The sequence below is a fragment of the Artemia franciscana genome, chromosome 1 (genome assembly GCF_032884065.1).
Source record: "Artemia franciscana chromosome 1, ASM3288406v1, whole genome shotgun sequence".
Lineage (NCBI taxonomy): Eukaryota > Metazoa > Arthropoda > Branchiopoda > Anostraca > Artemiidae > Artemia > Artemia franciscana.
The window spans coordinates 21,733,511-21,753,602 of NC_088863.1; the positions used below are offsets into that span (position 1 = coordinate 21,733,511).

The 20,092-nt window shown below is 36.7% G+C and overlaps 1 protein-coding gene across 1 annotated transcript in view; it reads right to left on the reverse strand.

The window, feature by feature from the left end:
- The window catches only part of LOC136025164 (DNA-dependent protein kinase catalytic subunit-like), a 110,480-nt gene that overhangs the window by 42,494 nt on the left and 47,894 nt on the right, over positions 1 to 20,092 (reverse strand). Inside the window, exons 12-14 of the mRNA XM_065700962.1 lie at positions 14,582 to 14,823; positions 8,513 to 8,726; positions 168 to 321 (exon numbers count right to left, since the gene is read on the reverse strand). Coding sequence (XP_065557034.1) covers positions 168 to 321; positions 8,513 to 8,726; positions 14,582 to 14,823 — 610 coding nt within the window. The remainder of the gene's footprint in view (positions 1 to 167; positions 322 to 8,512; positions 8,727 to 14,581; positions 14,824 to 20,092) is intronic.

The window sequence follows — 20,092 nt, forward strand, 5'->3', positions numbered from 1 at the left end:
AACAAAACAAAACGAATTGAAGCAATGACAGTGGCTGTATATAAAATGTATATGTATATACGTTTATGTATATAAATAGGGCTGTATATGTATATAAAATAAAATAAATATAACCGTTGTACAGAATATAATACTAACATAATTAGTGCAAGAAAAATGAAACATACTTGGCCATTCTTATCCAAAGTGCATCTCGTTTTTCTTCAACAAGATGAAGGCGAGATTTTTTCTTTACTGGCTCTATAGATGATTTCGACATTTTCGATAAATATTTTTCCATAACTAATGACCCAAGCATTTCAGTTCCAGCAGCTATTGATGCTACAAAAACAAATTTAATCACAAAGTAAACGAAATCACATTATCACAAACTAGAGAGTGTTGTATTTTACAATCCAGTCTTAGGGTGTAATTAAAGACACTAATAAAGAAGCGGTCCGAATGGAATTTTTTTTCGCTCTTTTGACATCCTAATAAGTTTTGAACCATATAGGCCCTTTAAAAAACCTGATTGAAGTCTCCATATTTGGCCAGTAGCTAGTGTATTTTTAGTTGGATTTTAGTGAGTATCATGTTGAGAAGTAATTTTTTCTTTTTCTTCTTCACAGTGATTAACAAACATCATCCATTTATTTCCGTTACATAGCCAACAGTTTTTTAACGCTTTCACACAATATAAAAACATGTTCTCTAAACATCGGGGGTTATTCAAGGCAAATTTAAAAAAGGCTTAAAGTAAGCAATCAGGACAGAAAATCTTGCTTTCTTTTTACAAAGGACATTTTTGGGGCGTTGTTGCTGGTTTCATGGTCCAGGGAAATTCATAATCTAAGCAAGATCCTTCAACTTGATTGAAAGACTTTGCAAGTTGCTCAAGAAATAATTCCTTCGAGTAATTATCATCAAACAGTTCGTGGTAACGAACTGTAGTAAGGAGCGACCCGGCTCAATAGTAACCAAAACTCTAAAGAATTGAATTTTGATATCAATAGCTACATCAAAAGAATCGCATTTTAATGCTGATTTTAAATATATAAGTTTCACCAAGTTTAGTCCTACCCATCAAAAGTTACGAGCCTGAGAAAATTTGCCTTATTTATGAAAATAGGGGGAAACACCCCCTAAAAATCGTAGGATCTTAACGAAAATGACACCATCAGATTCAGCGTATCAGAGAACCCTACTGTAGAAGTTCCAAGCTCTTATCTACAAAAATGTGGAATTTTGTATTTTTTGCCAGAAGACAAATCACGGGTGCGTGTTTATTTGTTTGTTTTTTTGTTTTTTTTTTTTTTTCCCAGGGGTCATCGTATCGACCAAGTGGTCCTAGAATGTCGCAAGAGGGCTCATTCTAACGGAAATGAAAAGTTCTAGTGCCCTTTTTAAGTGACCAAAAAATTTGGAGGGCATCTAGGCCCCCTCCCACGCTCATTTTTTCCCAAAGTCAACGGATCAAAATTTTGAGATAGCCATTTTGTTCAACATAGTCGAAAACCATAATAACTATGTCTTTGGGGATGACTTACTCCCCCACAATCCCTGGGGGAGGGGCTGCAAGTTACAAACTTTGACCAGTGTTTACATATAGTAATGGTTATTGGGAAGTGTACAGACGTTTTCAGGGGGATTTTATTTTATTTGGGGGTGGGGCTGAGGAGAGGGGGCTATGTTGGAGGATCTTTCCTTGGAGGAATCTGTCATGGGGGAAGAAAAATTCAATGAAAAGGGCGCAGGATTCTCTAGCATTACTATAAGAAAACAATGAAAAATAAACATGAAAACGTTTTTTTCAAATGAAAGGAAGAAGTAGCATTGAAACTTAAAACGAACAGAGATTATTACGCATATGAGGGGTTCTAAAAATACTTTAGCATAAAGAGCGAGGTATTTAGGAGGAGATAAATACCTTGCTCTTTATGCTAAAGTATTTTTAGTAATTTCAACTATTTATTCTACGGCCTTTCTGATTCAGGGGTCATTCTTAAAGAATTGGGACAAAACTTACGATTTAGTGTAAAGAGCGAGGTATTAACGAGGGTACAAACCCCCTCGTATACATAATAAAAATATAAGGTTATGAAAGTTTGTTACGTAAGTTAATTCTTAAGTTACGCATATTTTTTACTAATAAAAACGTTCGTTAAAATTAAAAGTTCTAGTTGCCTTTTTAAGTAACCGAAAAATTACAGGGCAACTAGGCCTCCTTCCTCACCCCTTATTTCTCAAAATCATCTGATCAAAACTAAGAGAAAGCCATTTAGCCAAAAAAGGAATTAATATGCAAATTTCATTTTAATAATTTATGTGCGGAGAGCCAAAACCAAACATGCATTAATTCAAAAACGTTCAGAAATTAAATAAAAAAAACTAATTTTTTTAGCTGAAAGTAAGGAGCGACATTAAAACTTAAAACGAACAGAAATTACTCCGTATATGAAATGGGTTGTCCCCTCCACAATCCCTCGCTCTTTACGCTAAAGTTTGACTTTTTGCCACAATTCTACTTTTTAAAACAATTAAAAGCTTTAGCGTAAAGAGCGAGGGATTGTGGAGGGGACAACCCATTTCATATACGGAGTAATTTCTGTTCGTTTTAAGTTTTAATGTCGCTCCTTACTTTCAGCTAAAAAAATTAGTTTTTTTTTATTTAATTTCAGAAAGGTGAGGTAGTTGAGGCATGTTGGGTTTCAAGAGGAGATTAGGGGGCACAATTTATATTTATTTCAATGGCAAGTTAACTTATGAGTGCACTGTTTTGCAGAATAGAACTTATTCATGAGCTGCTGAAATTCTAATTGCCTCCTCATAAGTCCTGATAAGTTTTCAACCATCTAGGCCGTTTACAAAAACGTTTCGTTAGTATTGAACCCTTAATAGAAAATGTCATATTCCTTTACATTTAATTTTGAAATTTAAACCCATAAATAGTTTAACAGTAATCTATTTTCAATCAAATTCGCTAATCAATTAATATAATTTTTCGCCAAACAAATTCGTGAATCATTCAAGCATGAACAAAAGTACTAATAAGTTTTGAACCATCTAAATCCTTTTCAAAACCTTGTATTTTAATTTAAGCATTAATTAGAAACGTTATATTCCTTTAAATCTAATTTGAAGTTTAAGCCCCATAAATAGTTTAGAATCAATTTTTTTTCAATCAAATTCACGGGTAAATCAATTCATTTTTTGACAACCAAATTCGTAAGCCAATAAAGCATGAAAAAAAGCTCCTAATTAGTTTTGAGCCATCCTTTACAAAAACGTTTTATTTTCCTTTAACTTTTAATATGAAATGTTATATTCCTTTACCTTTAATTTAAAGCTAAAATCCCGAAGATACTTTAACAGTAATTTGTCGCCAATCAAATTCGTAAGTCAATCAAGCATGAAAAAAGTCCTAATAAGTTTTGAACCATCTAAATCCTTTTCAAAACCTTACATTTTAATTTAAACCTTAAACTTTACATTCCTTTACATATAATTTGAAGTTTAAGCCCCATAAATAGTTTAGCATCAATTTTTCGTCGATCAAATTTGCCAGTCAATCAATTCATTTTTTGACAACCAAATTTTTTGACGTAGGTCAATCAAGCATGAAAAAAAAAGTCCTAGTTAGTTTTGAAGCATCTAGGCCCTTTGCAAAACCTTTTATTTTCCTTTAACCTTTCATAGGAAATGTTACATTCCTTTACGTTTAATTTGAAGCTAAAACTCCAAAGAAGGTTGAACAATAATTTGTCTTCAATCAAATTGGCTAGTCAGTCAAGCATGAAAGAAGTCCTAATAAGTTTTGAGCCATTTAAACCCTTTGAAAAATTTGAACCCAAAAACAGTTCAACGTAAATTTTTCACCAATCAAATCCATTGGTCATTCAATGAATTTTTCGCAAATCAAATTCTTCAGTTGATCAACAAATAACGAAAGTCCTTTTAGGTTTTGAACCATCTAAACACTTTGTGAAATCTTGATTTCGTTTGATCGTTAAATGGAAAACGTTATATTCCTGTAAATTTAATTTCCAGTTAAAATTCAACAAATAATTTGTTCCAGGGTCGTATCTAGGGTGAGGTTACCCCAGTTTGAAACCCTCCCCCCAAAAATTTTTGTCTTGACTCTTAGAAAAGTTAAAAAAACTGTAAAACAAAAAATTTTGTGGCATTTTGTAACGCAAGTAATTTTTTACTGATATGTCACATTATGCCTTTCGTAAATAGCGAATCTTTTTGTTTTTGGTGTTTTAATGCCTTTCGTATTTCCACAGCTGGAATGTCGTCTTCCAAATTTAACTACAATAGTCTGCATCATAGCCACTACGAAGTAATCCCTTCTCGGACAATCATTTTTTTTATGTTTAACAAAAGTCATGTAGCAAGTCAAAGAAAACAAATGAAAAAAAAAATCATTTTTGTCAGTATTACAGCCTAGTTGCGCGCTAGATCTTTCAGAGCCCTGCGCCATATCAATTTGTGGGGTCCCAATGGCTATTTTTACAACATGAAGAATCGAATTTATTCCATTCATTCAATTAAACCCGTTTATGTTTTTTTTTTTGTGGTTCCAAATGTATTTCGCCATGTATCATAAGGGTAATTCTGAGTGGCATTGTTAAGTTGCGCACAGATGACAGAGCATTTAAACGGCCATATATCTTCAGGTTATGGCTACACTTAAATGCAGAACCCCTGGTGACGCAGGGCCCTTTGCAGCTGTAGAGGTCACGTCTGCCTAACGCTGCCACTGCTATAGCCTCTAATATCCACTAAAATGGCAATTTTCACCTCTAAGAATTTTAAAAAACTAAGTAACGTTCAATGTAAAATATTTAACAAATAATTTAGCTTCCAAGAAGATTAAATCGTACCAATTCTGAATAATAGCTAAGTTTAGCAGCAATCTGAAGCGGTCAAACCCGTCTACAGAATGTGGTCAATCCCGAGATCCAATTATTTACCATGCATTATTATTACCAATTATATTTACTAATTAAGTATTACCAATTATTTGACGAAAGCGCCAAATTGAAAAACATCAATGAAAGTTTTTTACTAATTATTTATTACCAATGTTTATTTACCAAGTTATTACCCATTATTTTTACCAATTATTTGATTAAAGCGCCAAACTGAAATACCAATTACAAATTACCAATTAATTATTACCAATTATTTGATGAAAGCACCAAATTGAAAAACTTTGGTTGCTCTTTTTCCCAGACAAGAACAAACTTCTACTAATTCTATTATTTAAAGCATTATTTCTACCTTGAATGAAGCACAACTAGAGCTAGTAGATTTTTTATTTCAAAAAAGGTCACCGTAAATGGGGATCAAAATGTCAACTCAGTCATGAAGAAATACTGCCGCCGGTCTACCAAGACAGCCTAACAAGTAGAGTCTGTCTCATTGCTCCGGGAAATTGCGGAGGGATCCATCCTGGGAAGTGCCTGCAATTACTATCATGCACACATCAAACCTACCCCAAATCTAGAATCTGACCAGCATAAAACAAAGACATCGAAAAGCTAGTGACGAAGCCTAGACCATCACCCACCGGAAACGAAAGAATCAACCAAATGGAGGTCGCGAGTTCTCCACAGAACTGGCTCAGACAACCAGCAAAAACCACTACCAGGGTTTTCTCCAAAAATAAAATGGTTGGAGAAACACAAGAAGAAACCCCCACCAACCCGATCGAAAACAAAATCACAATCGAAGGCACAGCTACTGGATTTCATCTTGTTCAATTTACCAGCAAAGGGATCCCCCTGCTCACAGCTTCCAAAACAGTCACCAATCAACGGGGAGACCTCATCTGAAACCAACCAGCATTCTAGTACAGGAAACACTTATTTAAATACAGAGCCAAAGGAAAAACTAATTCAAAATGCATCACTATCCCTCCCACCTCAACAGGTACTCACGATCTACGAGTGGAGACTCTTGATTCTTCTTCCTGCAGGCTGGAAAGAGGGAAAAAGAAAACAGGTTTTAGTACAAGGCTAATCCAATCTTACCATTTTCCAACAATAGCCCTATCAAACGTTCGATCCATCAACAACAAGGCGGAGGATATGGAAGTTTTCCTAAGGAAACTTGACACTGACATCATGTGTATGACAGGAACATGGATCCCATATCCTACCTTGGCTAGGATTGACGGGTATTCCTGTTATGTTTCCCCCACACTGTAGTGCATTAGGAGAGCCCAAGGAGTACGGTGGCGGTGCCAGTTTCTACTGCAAAAAAACGTACCTCCTAGGATTCTGGATGTCGCAGTGCCAAAGGACCTTGACATCGAAGTTTCGTGGCTATGGGCATGACCAAAAGGCCTACCTCGTCAAGTGTCGTCATTGATATGCACACGGTATGTTTCCCACCAAGAGGACCATATCGGTGGCAACTAGTGGAATACCTCCAACCAAGTTGCAACTTCATCAGAACAAAGTATCCATATACTGGAATCTTTCTTTGTGAGGATTTCAAAGATCTGAAGCCGAACTGGATCGAAAGTTCTACAGCCCTTCATCAAACAGTTAAAGTGAAAACATGAGGAGAAGACACCCTTGACTTGATCTTCACTACACTAGGTGATTTCTACTTAGATCCTTCAGCGGATGCACCACTCTCAACCAGTGACCATGAAACAGTTATATTACGGCCAAAGTCAACAATGAAACCTAGTAAATCGACTCAGTTCACCTACCGTCCACTTAGAGAAGAAGGTATAATTGGCATAGAAGGTATAATTTCCACACAACTGTACGGAAAGTAATAGAACAGCAGAAGTCTAAATCCATCCTGAGGAACCAGCAAGGAGACAATATAACCGCAGAAACCACTAATGCACAGTTTTCAAATATTTGCGACCAACAGCCCCCTCTCAAGACTTTGCTACAGAATGGTCCAATCGAAACCATCTCCATTATCGCAGTTTCCCATGTCCAAGAAAAACTCGAAAACCTAGACATTAGGAAATACTCGTACCCTGGTGAAATTCCTATAAGGCTGATACATACATGCTCCCCCTTACTGCCTACATCATTGGCTATGGTGCATAACCAGTGCCTATTGGAAGAAACTTCCCCAGATAAGTTCAAAAAGGCATTTATCACACCAATTCCAAAGAAAACATCACCAGCCTCACAATTCGATCTCAGGCAAATTTCAAAGGTCTTCGAAGATTTTATTTTACAGTGGCTATTAGCAGAAGTAGAACATAAAATCGATCCTATACAGTTCGGTTTTTGTCGCGGACACAGCAAAACTCATTATCTGGTCAGATTACTTCATGATCAACTAGAACACTCAGAAAATCCAGAGGCCCTTGCTGAAATAATCATTTCTGATTTCGTGAAAGCTTTCGATTTGCTTGATCATGAGACTGTAATCAACGAAGTCTGCACCATAGGAGTCCCACAGTTTCTCTTATGTACCATCACAAGTTTCCTATCTGGTCGTCAACAGTGCGTATAGCTCGAAAACGGGGAAATATCCAACTTCCAAGACGTTACGTGTGGAGTGGCTCAAGGCAGCAAGTTAGGTCCCATCTTATTTGTTATAGTCATCAACCGACTGATGAGGCAACACGAACAAAGGTATAAATTTACAAATGATCTTTGGTTAAGCCTGCTGCACTTCCCGTCACAAACACCCAATCAGCTCAAACCCATTGTTGCAGAGCTTCAGCATCAAACTGATCAAGTGAAGCTCCAGATAAGCCTCGAGAAAAGCTGTGTAATGCGTGTCAACTGCCTGAAGAAGAAGAGCATAAGCGAATCTGCCCCTCTCCAGACAAAGAAATCAGTAAAAACACTTGGTATCACATTAATTGACGATTTCTCGTTTGGAGATGACATCAGCCAGATCCCAGTAAAAGTAGCTGGTTTTCTAAAATCCTTCAAAAATTTATGAAGGTTGGGAATGACACAGCAACTCCTTCGTTTGTGCTATAAAACTTATGTAATGCCCATAATAATGTACAGCTGTCCTGTCTGGCACCCTTCGCTTACAGAGAAGCATAGAAACCAACTAGAAACAATTCAGAAAAGAGCCTGCAATATAATTCTTGGGCCAAATTATAAAAATTATGAACGAAGCTGAATCCAACTCAAGCTCCCGATCCTGGATGAAAGGAGGCATAAAATGCTAATGAAGTTTGGAGCAGACATTCTGAAGTCCTCAACAAACCGAGAAATCCTGACTCTGTTTGCTTCAGAGACCCACGCATACAAAACACGGTTGGCAACTCTGAAAGAGGGAAAAAACTGTTGGAATGCCCGCCTACACTTGACGACAAGATTTTTGAACTCCTTTGTGCCTACTGCGTCAGGTGTTACAACAACAGTGACCTGAAGTCGAGATGATGGCTCATCGTTTGTTTTTTGGTGTTGTGTCTTTTTATGCTTTTCTTTTTTTGTGCTTTTGTTTGATGATACCCATGTTATTCCAGTGTGATAAAGGGAAGGAACAAAGATTATTATTATGAGAAAAGATAAAAATGAAGCTATACCATCAACTACATCACTCGAAGGAATTGAGATATTGCCGTCAGCAGCAATTGTCACTTCTAAAATAGTTCCAATAAAGTGAGGAAAAAATTCTGTACTGCTCTTTATTGTTCTCATAAATATGTTACTCGCACGAGAGTCAAAGCCAGGAATGTCTTCTTGACGAATTGATTTGAGGAGCAATACTAACACATCCCTGCTAAGGTCTGCATCAAGCTGAAAAAATGAAAACTGAATACTTTTATCCGTCTTCCGGGTTATTTTAAACTAGGGAAATCGCAGTGCTACCCTTAAAAAAAAAAAACAACAAAAAACAACTAAAACTTAGCAGATAATATCTACGACATGGAGAAAAGTGATAGTTCTTATTTGCTGAAATAAATCACCCTTGCGTAACGGTTTAGGCATTAATTCTTACTTTTTATCAAGAAAAGATAAACACGATAAAAATATAATTTTTTTGTATTTGGTTACATTTCATGTATAATTTGTTTATTTTTTCCGATTATGAGAGAATTTCCTTTTAATCGCAAATCAGTAAATTTCGATAATGGGTAACATCAATTCAAAAGAACCCGCCACAAAAGACTGTAAATCCATTGATAATTCTAAACTTAGCAGATGTTTTCCAGAGAAATTACTACGGACTATTTTGGGTACCTGGTTGACTGACCGGTTTTAAATTAGTAGGTGTGCGAGAAGTGTGGTTCAATCCCCCTTTCTAGGGCTATAATGAGAGATGGGTTGGGATGGCTAGGGCACGTTCTGCGGAGGAAGGATGACAGATTACCAGAGATTGTCTTTTTCGGCCAACCATCTAGGGCTAAATGGAAGGCAGGTCGTCCATGGCTGGGGCAAGAGGATTTGTTAAAGGACTATTCACGGGAAATGGAAACTTCCTAAGAGGGTGTAAAGAGAGAGGCTTAAAATAGATTTGGATGGAGGAGGAATTAAGTTTAAACTTCCAGGGAATGTTGAAAAGTGATCAGAGTGCAACAAGTCCCTCTCCTATTCTGTTTTAAGCTGCCTATTCCCAAATATTTGAAATGCTAAGGAAAGGCTAAGATATTAAGGAAAATCTTTTAGAAATTTTTTGGGAAAGGATAATTAAGAAAAAGATAAATTACTGAACTTGTCCTTTTTTTGTGGAGACCCCCTGACGAATACCCCGTCGAGGATATACTGGGTACAAAAAATTGGAGCTATTCCGGTGCTATGAGATGGTTTGGGGTCTCCACTCCATCATAGGTTCCTTTCGCTGTTCATATCCCCGACAGGTATATCCTGCTTGCATGGCCTCATAGTGTCATGAGGGTGCCCCTTTCACAAGTATTCCAAACAAAACCTCTGACTGCTAATAGCGCTGCAGACTGACCTTGAGGAAACGACACAGTATTTTCACTGGGTTCTCATGAATGGAAAATTCTTCTGGGTTTGGTCTGCTTTGGTTGGCTTTTTTTCGGCTGAAAGGCCTCTTCCTAGTCAAGTTATCTATCATGGGTTGCTTACCCGTAGTAGCAAAATATTTTTAGGCATGAATATATAATGAGTCGGAGGTAATCGGCTTGAGAATGTCTGTGCAGGATTTTGACTCTTGTTGATAGCAAAGCATCCCCAAGTGCTAAAAATCATGTTGTGACCAAGATGGACTCAGGATTGTACAAAGCCTCCATTCAACCATAGGTCCCAGGGACTTTTTGCTGTTCAGTTCTAAGCCAGCTTAAGCGCTTTGTGTAGGCTTGAGAAGATGTGCTAGTCTCCGTCCTGCACTGATTTTGGAACCACTGCTTTTCCTGAGACGATAATAATATGAATAATTTAAATAATATGAAAATAGGATATGGAATGTTACAACGTTAAAAATAACCATCGTATCGAAATTTCGACTGACGACTCCAGAAGCTTAAAACTGAATTTATTAGGAGTTCCAGAAACTCATTACCCACGGGATAGGAAACATAAAATTAGGTGATATAGAATTTACTCAGGCAGGAAGAATTGGGTGCATAGGCAGGAAGTAGAGCTCATGATGAATAAGGGAGCAGTTAAACCTTGTTTAAGCTGGAAACGTATTAATAACAGAATGCTAGTTGCTCGTTTTATGACTAAAAAGCGCAGGGTATCAGTAATAGCAGTATCTGTCCCTGTAGAATCGACCATTGGACATAGTAGTTACTCAGCTGAATTTTACTGACAGCTACGGGAACAAATAGACAGGATCCCTGGCAAAAATGTGGTGTTCTATTAGGGGAATTTAATGCCCAGGTCGGTAGAAATAAGGATAGATGGCATCCTAGCCTAGGTAAATTTGGTATAGGAAAAGGAAACGGTGATGGTTACCGACTGCTGCAATTTTGTTGGTATAACAATCTAGTTACAACCAATGCAGTACTTGGTCATAAAATTAACCATAAATTAAAATGGTATTCACGTGATGGCAAGAGAGCTGACCTTACATTTGTAAAATCGCTGATGGTGTCTAAGGGAAGAGATTTAAAATTGCAGCTAGGAATATTAGAAAATACTTTATATTTAATAGAGAAGAGGGAGAAGGGGCTTGTAAAAGAAGTATTTGAGTGATAGATCATATGAAAACAAGAGATATGCAAAGCAAGCGGAGAAAGCATTAAGCTTTGAATTTTGAATTAAGGAGGTGTGAAGTGGAGGCCATCAATAAAATTGCCGAAGATCTGGAAGATGAAGAGAATATAATAGCAAATATATTGTACTGACATGTTAATAAATTGAGAGGGAATAGTTAATCTGGACTTTTCCCAGATAAAGATGGGATCTGGGCCACAATTAGTGATAAGGAAATATTTAGAACTAAATGTGATAAGAGGTTAATTCGCCCTGATATTCTAAGCTAAGGGGGACGTTAAAATAATTCAAAAGACACTATGTCTATCGAGGTTATGAAATGGGTATGTCTACAATTTCTTAGGAGTGGCTGAGGATAGTAACTTTACACTTTCAGGACCACTCTTGCTATTACTACTCTGGCTGCAACTGCAACTACTTTCAACTACAATTGACTCTACTTGAGACCGGGACTGTATACACTATGAGCATTCAGGTCATCAAAAAGGTACCGCTATTGCTGCTACTACTATGACTGAAACTATGACTACTTGTGATTAAATAAATAAAAAAAGTTCTTTTTTAACTGAGAGTAAGGAGCGACACTTAAACTTAAAAATAAACAGAAATTATTCCATATATGAAAAAGACTGTCCCCTCCTCAGTTGCTCGCTCTTTAAGCTGAAGTTTTTTATTACTTTAAAAGTTCGAGTTGTTACAAAGAGTTAAGCTTTAGCGTAAAGAGCGGGGCGTTGAGGAGGGGACAGCTCCTTACATATACGAATAATTTCCGTTCATTTTAAGTTTTAGTGTCGCTCCTTACTTTGAGTAACAAAAAAACTTTTATTTAATTTTTGAACGTTTTTCAACTATTGCTGGTTCGGATTTGGATCACAGTGCATGAAACACTCAAACAAAATTTGCAAATTATTTTTAGCAGATTTATTCCTTATATAAAGAATTACTCCCTACTCAACACCTTGCTCCTTACTCAAAAGCTATAAGTAATTAAAAAAAAAATATTCTAATTAAACGGCCCTCGTGTTTCAGTAGCCGTTCTAAAAAAATCGAGACAAACAGTCATACTTTAGCGTAAAGAGCAAGGAAATGAGAGGGGGGGAACCCTTAATATGCTTAATTCTTGTTCATTTTGAAGTTTAATGTTACTCCTTACTTTCAGTTAAAACCAACTTTTTTTTAATTTCTCCATGATATATACCCCCCCGAAAAACTTCTCCTTGGAAATTTCACCCAACATAAAGTATAGCCCCTTAAAATTCCCGCCAGACAGTTTCATCATCGCTGAAAATCCCCCCCCTTCCCGTAAAATTGCTTGGGGACAATTCAACCTGAAAAATTCTTCTTAAAATTCTTTCCGTTGAAAAGATACTCTAATCTCTAATCGGTTTCTCGCGTACTCCAGAAATACACTCTCCGGTGGAAAATTTTTCCCCGGAAATCAGAACACCCGGAAACTAGCCCCTGGATAATTTCCCTGGAACATCTCAACATGCAAAATATTGCAAAGAGAATATGAAATAAACAAAAAATTTCGTATGGGAATTCTGTCACCCCCCCCCCAGCGCAACATTTCCCCTAGAGAATTCATCCCCCGAAAATTTCCCTCACCAAGGAAGAAGAAAAATCTGTACACTTTCCAATAACAGATGCTTTACGCAAACAATGGGCAAATTCCATAGCTTACAGGTCCCTCCCCACGGACTGTGGGGGGTCATTTTACCCCTAAGGACATAGTTATTTGATCTTTCAACTATAGTGAACAGAACGGCTATTTCAAAATTTGATCAGATAAACTTTGGGGAAAAATGGGAATGGGAGGGGGACCAGTTTCCCTCCAATCTTTTTGGTCATATAAAAAGAGACACTAGAACTTTTCATTTTCGTCTAAATGCACCACCTCTCGATCTTCTAGGACCAGTATTTCAATATAACCTCCCCTGGAGAAAAAAAATGATAATAATAATCATGCATATACATCTTACGTGTCTTACGTCTCACGTAATCACCGTTATACGTCTTCTGGCAAAATAGCAAAATTCCACATTTCTGTATATAGGAGCTTGAATTCTACAGTAGGATTCTCTGATACGCTGAATCTAGTGGCGTGATTTTCATTAAGATTCCTTGAATTTTAGTGGGCTTACCCTCTATTTAAAAGATCTGGCAAATTTTCTTAGGCTCGTAGCTTTGATGGGTAACACTAATCTTACATATTTCGGATCAGCATAATGAGCTGATTCTTCTGATGTATATACTGATATCACAATTCCGTTTTTCAGAGTTTCGGTTACTATTGAACCGAGTCACTCCTTACTTACAGTTTGTTACCACGAACTGTTTCATTGCGACTACTTGCAACTACGACTATGATTATTTGGGACTACTTGCAAGCATTAAAAATCATGACTGCAGTTGCGACTATTCGTATCTGCTAATGCAAGTACTTGGAACTTTGACTATTTGTGACTGTAACTACTTGTGACTGCGAATACTAACGAATGTGATTTCTTGTAACTGTAACTAAGGCTATATCATATTAAGACTGTGACTACGACTTCTTGTGACTGCAACTATTTACAATAGTTGCAACTTGCTAACGTTTTTATTTCTGACTATGACTACTCGCGACTGTGATTATTTAAGCTTACGAATACTTGCGACTGAGACTATTTGCGATTCTGAGAAACTACGACTGCGACTGAGGATGCAACTGGACTGCTACTTTAGCTACTTACGACTGTGACTACTTGCAACTGCAATTGTGACAGCTTGGTACAAGTAGTGCGAGACAACTTGTAACTAATAGTGCAGCAACTTGCGACTAATGCAGCAACAACTCGTGACTGCAGCTGCTCCTGCTTACGGCTTTGACTACTAATATTGGTACTACTACCTCTACTACGATTGTGACTGTGAATGCAAATGCTGCTGCAATTTCTACTATTACAACTAAAACTATATACCTAAGCCAAAGGGGTTTATCAGCATACTGCAGTTTGTCAAAAGGGCCTATCTGCAGCATATCACGAATGACAAAGGTTATTAAATTGTAAATTTCATTGATAATTGAGGGGGATGTTGCACTAAATCAGAAGACTCCAGGTGCATTCAAGTTGTCAAAGAGGGTATAATTGAGCGTATCTACACACGCTCAAAAAAATTATTAGAAAAAAATTAATTTTATTAAAAAAAATTTGTTACTCATGAATTAACGTTACTGGTCCTTAAAATATGAGAAAATGCTGTTAAGAGTTCTCATTTATTTTCTAATGTTTTTCTAGTTTTTACCTTTTTTATAACAATTTTTTGCCAAAAAAGAAAAGAAAACTAGTTCTAAATATTGAAACAAATTCCACATAATTTAGACGGAAGGAGGTCAATTGATATCTCTTCATGACTAATAAAACCCCTTCACCTATTCTTTGAAACAGACTTAAAGATTCATGCAGTTCATTCTCATTAAATATTACCTGGCAAAGAGCCAAAAGTGGTGTCAACAAAGCAGCATATGAAATTTGAACATCTGGTAATTCTCCAACTCTGTATCTTCTATAAACAGAAATTCTGTCGAATCGCTTCGTTTTTCGAGCCTCGGTTTCTTCTTTTCTCCTTTCTTCTCGCTTGCTTTCAATGGTGGTTGACAACTTTCGCCGGTTATTGACATTTAGGTTCCTGTACGTCCGCAATCGTGGGGGTCCAAGTTTTCCCTCGTCTGAAATACACATATTAACGATCGATATCTAGATAATTCGTTATACTTTTAAGCTGTAAAAAGATCTTACTACCATTATAATAGTGACGAAAAATACGACAGAAATGTGTCAGCAATGCTTTTAGTTATAAGATTAGACAATATTCATGAAAGACTATCAAAAGCTCTAATAGAGCGAGATTTGCTTTTTATATCAAGTAAAAGTGAATAGAATATAAAACAGAAACAACCGAAACACCAATTGTTAATAAATTTCTAAAAAAGAAAAAATTGGCTGAATGAATCAGTACAACTAAGTCAGTTTCTTTAATGTTTCATCTTACGTGAACTGTCATTACAAAAAAAAAACCTTACGAGGATGTCAAGAACAAGAACAAAATTGGCTGAAAGAATCAGTACAGATAGTGAATGATCTTTTCTTAGACAGAAAAGGTTAGAGGTTAGTAGATATAAGTGAAGAATATTCTATGAATTTTGTGATTTAGCACATATAATTATTCATTAGATACAAATGACAGCCAGGTGCAATGAAAATCAGGCAATTAGTCAATCAAAAGTAACAAGGGAGAGGGCGACAGCCACCTCCCAAATGAGGATGTATTCGGGTACGGGACGACGTACTTTACTGAAAAAAATTCTCTCAATGTTTTCACTTTTGTAACTTTAAGAAATCAAATATTAATCAAAATTTTAAGGAATAAATATCAGCATATGTATATTAAACTGATAATATATATTCATTTGATTTTTTTCTATAAAGTACAAATCGTATTCTGGTTTTTAGAAAGCATTAGGGTTTTGAACCCTACTCATATTAATTTCCGCTCATTTTGAGTTTGACTCGGTTATTTATTGTAATATCTGTTCGTTTGGGCTTCATTTATTCGTAGATGCTGATTTGTGGTAGTTGTATGCTTGATAGATTATTTGATTCTATTTTGTTCATTTTTGGTTTAATAGAGTTCTTTATTTTTTTTTTTATTTTAGAAAAACTTATTTTGTGGAAAAAGTCTTTTTAATTTAATTCTGTTTATTTTATACTGACTTTTTCAGGGAAAAGGAAAATGATAGTTTGAATTTTCCCGTTTCTTTCAAGAATTGATAGATTGGCTTACTATTTGTATGCTGGAAATCTTTTTCAACAATTTAAAACAACATAAACCCTTTTGAAAATCATGACGCAAACAGTAGTGTTTAATTTAGCCATCTACATCCTCTAGTTGACCTGATAGATACAACTTCAAACCATTCCCAAAAAATTATATCTATGTTCTTTCACAGCCTGGTCACTCTTACACTCTTTTGATTTAGTAAAATTTCAAAAGCAGAAGTAGTAACAGAAGTAGCCCCGAATGTTTGACCTTAATACCGTCAATTCTTCTTGGTATTATGATTAGAAGTTTTATTGGCAACCAGTATCCAAAGAATGCGTTTTGATTTAAATTTAAAGCAACATTTAGTTTTTAAGCATAATGGGCAAATTACATAACTGTGGGGGTTGACCAGCCAATCTACCCTAGAAATATAGTTACTAGACCATTCAGCTATGCTGAACAAAATGACTGTCCAAAAATTTTGATTGGAAGTGTCTGGAAAATTATGAGCTAAATAGGAGGGCTGATTGCCCTCCAATCACTCTTGACTCTTAAAAGGGCACTAGAACTTTTAATTTCCTACCAAATTAGCTCCTTTAAAATACGGGTGATATTACTAGCTATGATAGAGTATTGCTGCCTGTGTCCTTATATGCCCTATATCGCTTATATTCCCTTTTAATACCTGCATGCATGTAGTTTTTCGTTTAATTGAGACTCCCCCTAAACGTTCTCTAAAAGGTTTCAACTTAATGCCATTAGTATCATTAGTTACTGTAACCGTAAAAGCAGCATTAAATGTATACACACAGTGTCTTCTGGCTAGTTCAAAATCCACAACCTACGAAGGTATGAAGGTAAAATTTGTAGAGAATATTTATGTTGTACGGATGAAAACTTGCCATCCGTATGCAGGTTGTCAAAAGAGCATATCAGCAATATTTAAGGAACAGTTTCATGTATGAAATTACTTACAACGCTTTTTGTGGGGGGGGGTGTTGAACTAACCAAAATACAAAATTTGAGTCTTAATACTATTGCTTCTACTCCTACAACTACTACAAATTTTACTACTACTACTGCTACTAAAGCTAATACTACTACTATTCACTGTACTCCTACTGCTACTGCTATAACTACTGGTGCTACTACTACTACTGAACCTACGGGTATTGAGCCGAAAATTTTGGGCAATATTGTAACTGTAAATAAAACAGAACACACTATGCCCATACAGGTTGTCAAGAGAACGTATCAGCACTGCTTCAGGACCGATTGGTAGTATAAAGTTAAAAATTTCATCGTGTTTTGAAAAAAAGAGTGCTATTTGCATACTGTTACTAATGCGTCTACTGCTACTATAACTATTGTTACACATAATTACTGAACCTTTCAACAATGCTGAAAAATTGATGTCTCAGAACTTTGTTTGGATGTTTGTCATGGGAAATGATGGGCATGGAGGGGGGTCTATCAAATCACTTTGAGTCTTAAAAAGGGCACTATAACTTCCAAATCAAATAAGATCCACCCAAATTTAATACAACCACCAATTCCATATAAACCTTATATGCCCCTGGGGCCTAAATTAAAGCCCTTGCCCCAGGGTTCTGGGGATTGTGCCAACCCTGGAGGCATTGTTATACGTTCTTTGGACTATTTTAAACAAAATTGCAATTGAACAATTTTAATCACATACATTTGATAAAACGAGGGGTAACTGGGTGGGGGGAGGCTGCTTGACTTCCATCACTATGACTCTTTAAAGGGAACTAGAACTTCTAATTCAACCAAATGATCCACCTCTAAAATCTATACAACCAGCCCTTCCATAAGAACCTTAAATACCCCATAGGCATGACTTACAATTTTTGCCCTCAGGCTCTGGTCGTTTGTATCAAACCTCATAAATTAGACTATTTTGAATAAAAGGGCTGTCTCAAAATATCCATTGGATACATCTCGAGAAAACACAACGTGTTTGTGTGTGTATTTAGGGGGAGGGGGTGTAGCTGTGATTGGACCCTTCCATAAGAACCTTAAATACCCCATAGGCATAACTTACAATTTTCGCCCTCAGGCTCTGGTCGTTTGTATCAAACCTCATAAATTAGACTATTTTGAATAAAAGAGCTGTCTCAAAATATCCATTGGATACATCTCGGGAAAACACAACGTGTTTGTGTGTGTATGTAGGGGGAGGGAGTGTAGCTGTGATTGGACCCTTCCACAAGAACCTTAAATACCCCATAGGCATAACTTACAATTTTCGCCCTCAGGCTCTGGTCGTTTGTATCAAACCTCATAAATTAGACTATTTTGAATAGAAGGGCTGTCTCAAAATATCCATTGGATACAACTCGAGAAAACACGACGTGTTTGTGTATGTATGTAGGGGGAGGGGGTGTAGCTGTGATTGGACCATTTTTACTCTTAAATAGTTCACTATAACTTCTGATTACAAATCCAATGAGTCCCCTCCAAAGCATATACAATCCTCCTTTCTATAAGGACGTTATATGCCCTCACGGAATAACTTACAACCCTTTCACTGAGAGCTGTAGGGAGGTGGGGGGGGGTGTCTTTCTCACAGACATAAATTCCGAAACCTTCAACTACGATGAATAAAATTGTTATCTCCAAATTATGATTGCAGGTGTTAACAGAAATAATGAGCATGAAGGGGAGGGGTCTGGTTGCTCTCAAATCAATTGCACTCAAAGAGTGCAATGGTTGCACTCTTAAAAAGAGCATCAAAACTTCAAATTTCACATCAAATAAGCCCAATTTAAAGTTTATGCATGTTTATTAAAAACATGACGTGCTGAGGGGAGGGGATAGCTGCCTTCTGATCACTTTGGCTCTTAAAAAGGGCACTAAAAATTCAGACTACCAATCCAATGAGTCCCCTCCGAAGTGCATGAAACCACCCTTTCTACAGAAACATTATGTGCCCCTGAGGCATATCTTACAACCCTTGCTATGAGGACTGTTGGGGCTGCGTTGTCTTCCTCAAAGACATAATTCCTGGACTCCTTCACCTACAATGAACAAAATTGTCAAATTTTGACTAGATTCGTTTAGGGGAATGATGAGCGTGGGGAACCAGTTGCTCTCAAATCACTTTTGACTCTTATTTAAATTCTAAATCAAATGAGCACCATCTGAAGTATATGCGACCAACCATTCCATAGAAACCTTACACGACCCGAGGTCATGATTTACAATCTATCCCGAGGGCAATAAAGGGCTCTCAAAAGGGAGCTAGAACTTCCAATTTATAACCAAATGAGCCTCCTTGAAAGTTTATACAACCATCCCTTCCATAAAAGCCTTAAATACACTCTGGGAATAAATTACAACCCTTGCCCATAGGCTCGGGGTTTGTTTTAAACCCAAAAGCCTTGTTATATGATGTTTCGACTATTTTGGATAAAATGGCTATCTCAAAATTTCTATTACATACATTTTGGGACCATAAGACGTGTGTGTATGGGGGGGGGACGTTGCTACCTTCCGATCACTTTGACTCTTAAAAAGATCAGTAGAGCTTCTGATTACCAATTCCAATGAACTCCCTCCAAAGTTTATATGACCACACTTTCTAAATAAAAATCTTGTATACCCCCAGGGCATAACTTAAAACCCTCTCCCTGAGCGTTTGGGGGATTTGCCATCCTCAAAGACATAACTTCCGAATCTTTCTAATACGTTGAACAAAATCTCGAAATTTTGATTGTAAGTGTTTGGGTATATATATATATATATATATATATATATATACTAGCTGTTGGGGTGGCGCTTCGCGCCACCCCAACACCTAGTTGGTGGGGGCGCTTCGCGCCCCCCAAGCCCCCCCGCGCGCGTAAGTCGTTACGCGCCATATTAGTTACACGCCATTGTAGTTGTGTCCCTTTGTCCCACCTGTGAATATAGATATATATATATATATATATATATATATATATATATATATATATATATATATATATATATATATATATATTTTTAACTACGTAAAACTTGCGAATATACAACATTCTTTGCTGTCCCATTGTCTGTGCATATAAATAGATTGTCAGGTTTACCGACTCTTGAACATGCAACATATAATGGTCCATGGGAAAACAATCCGTATTCAGATCTATACCTCATGATTCTAATGATTGCCCTTG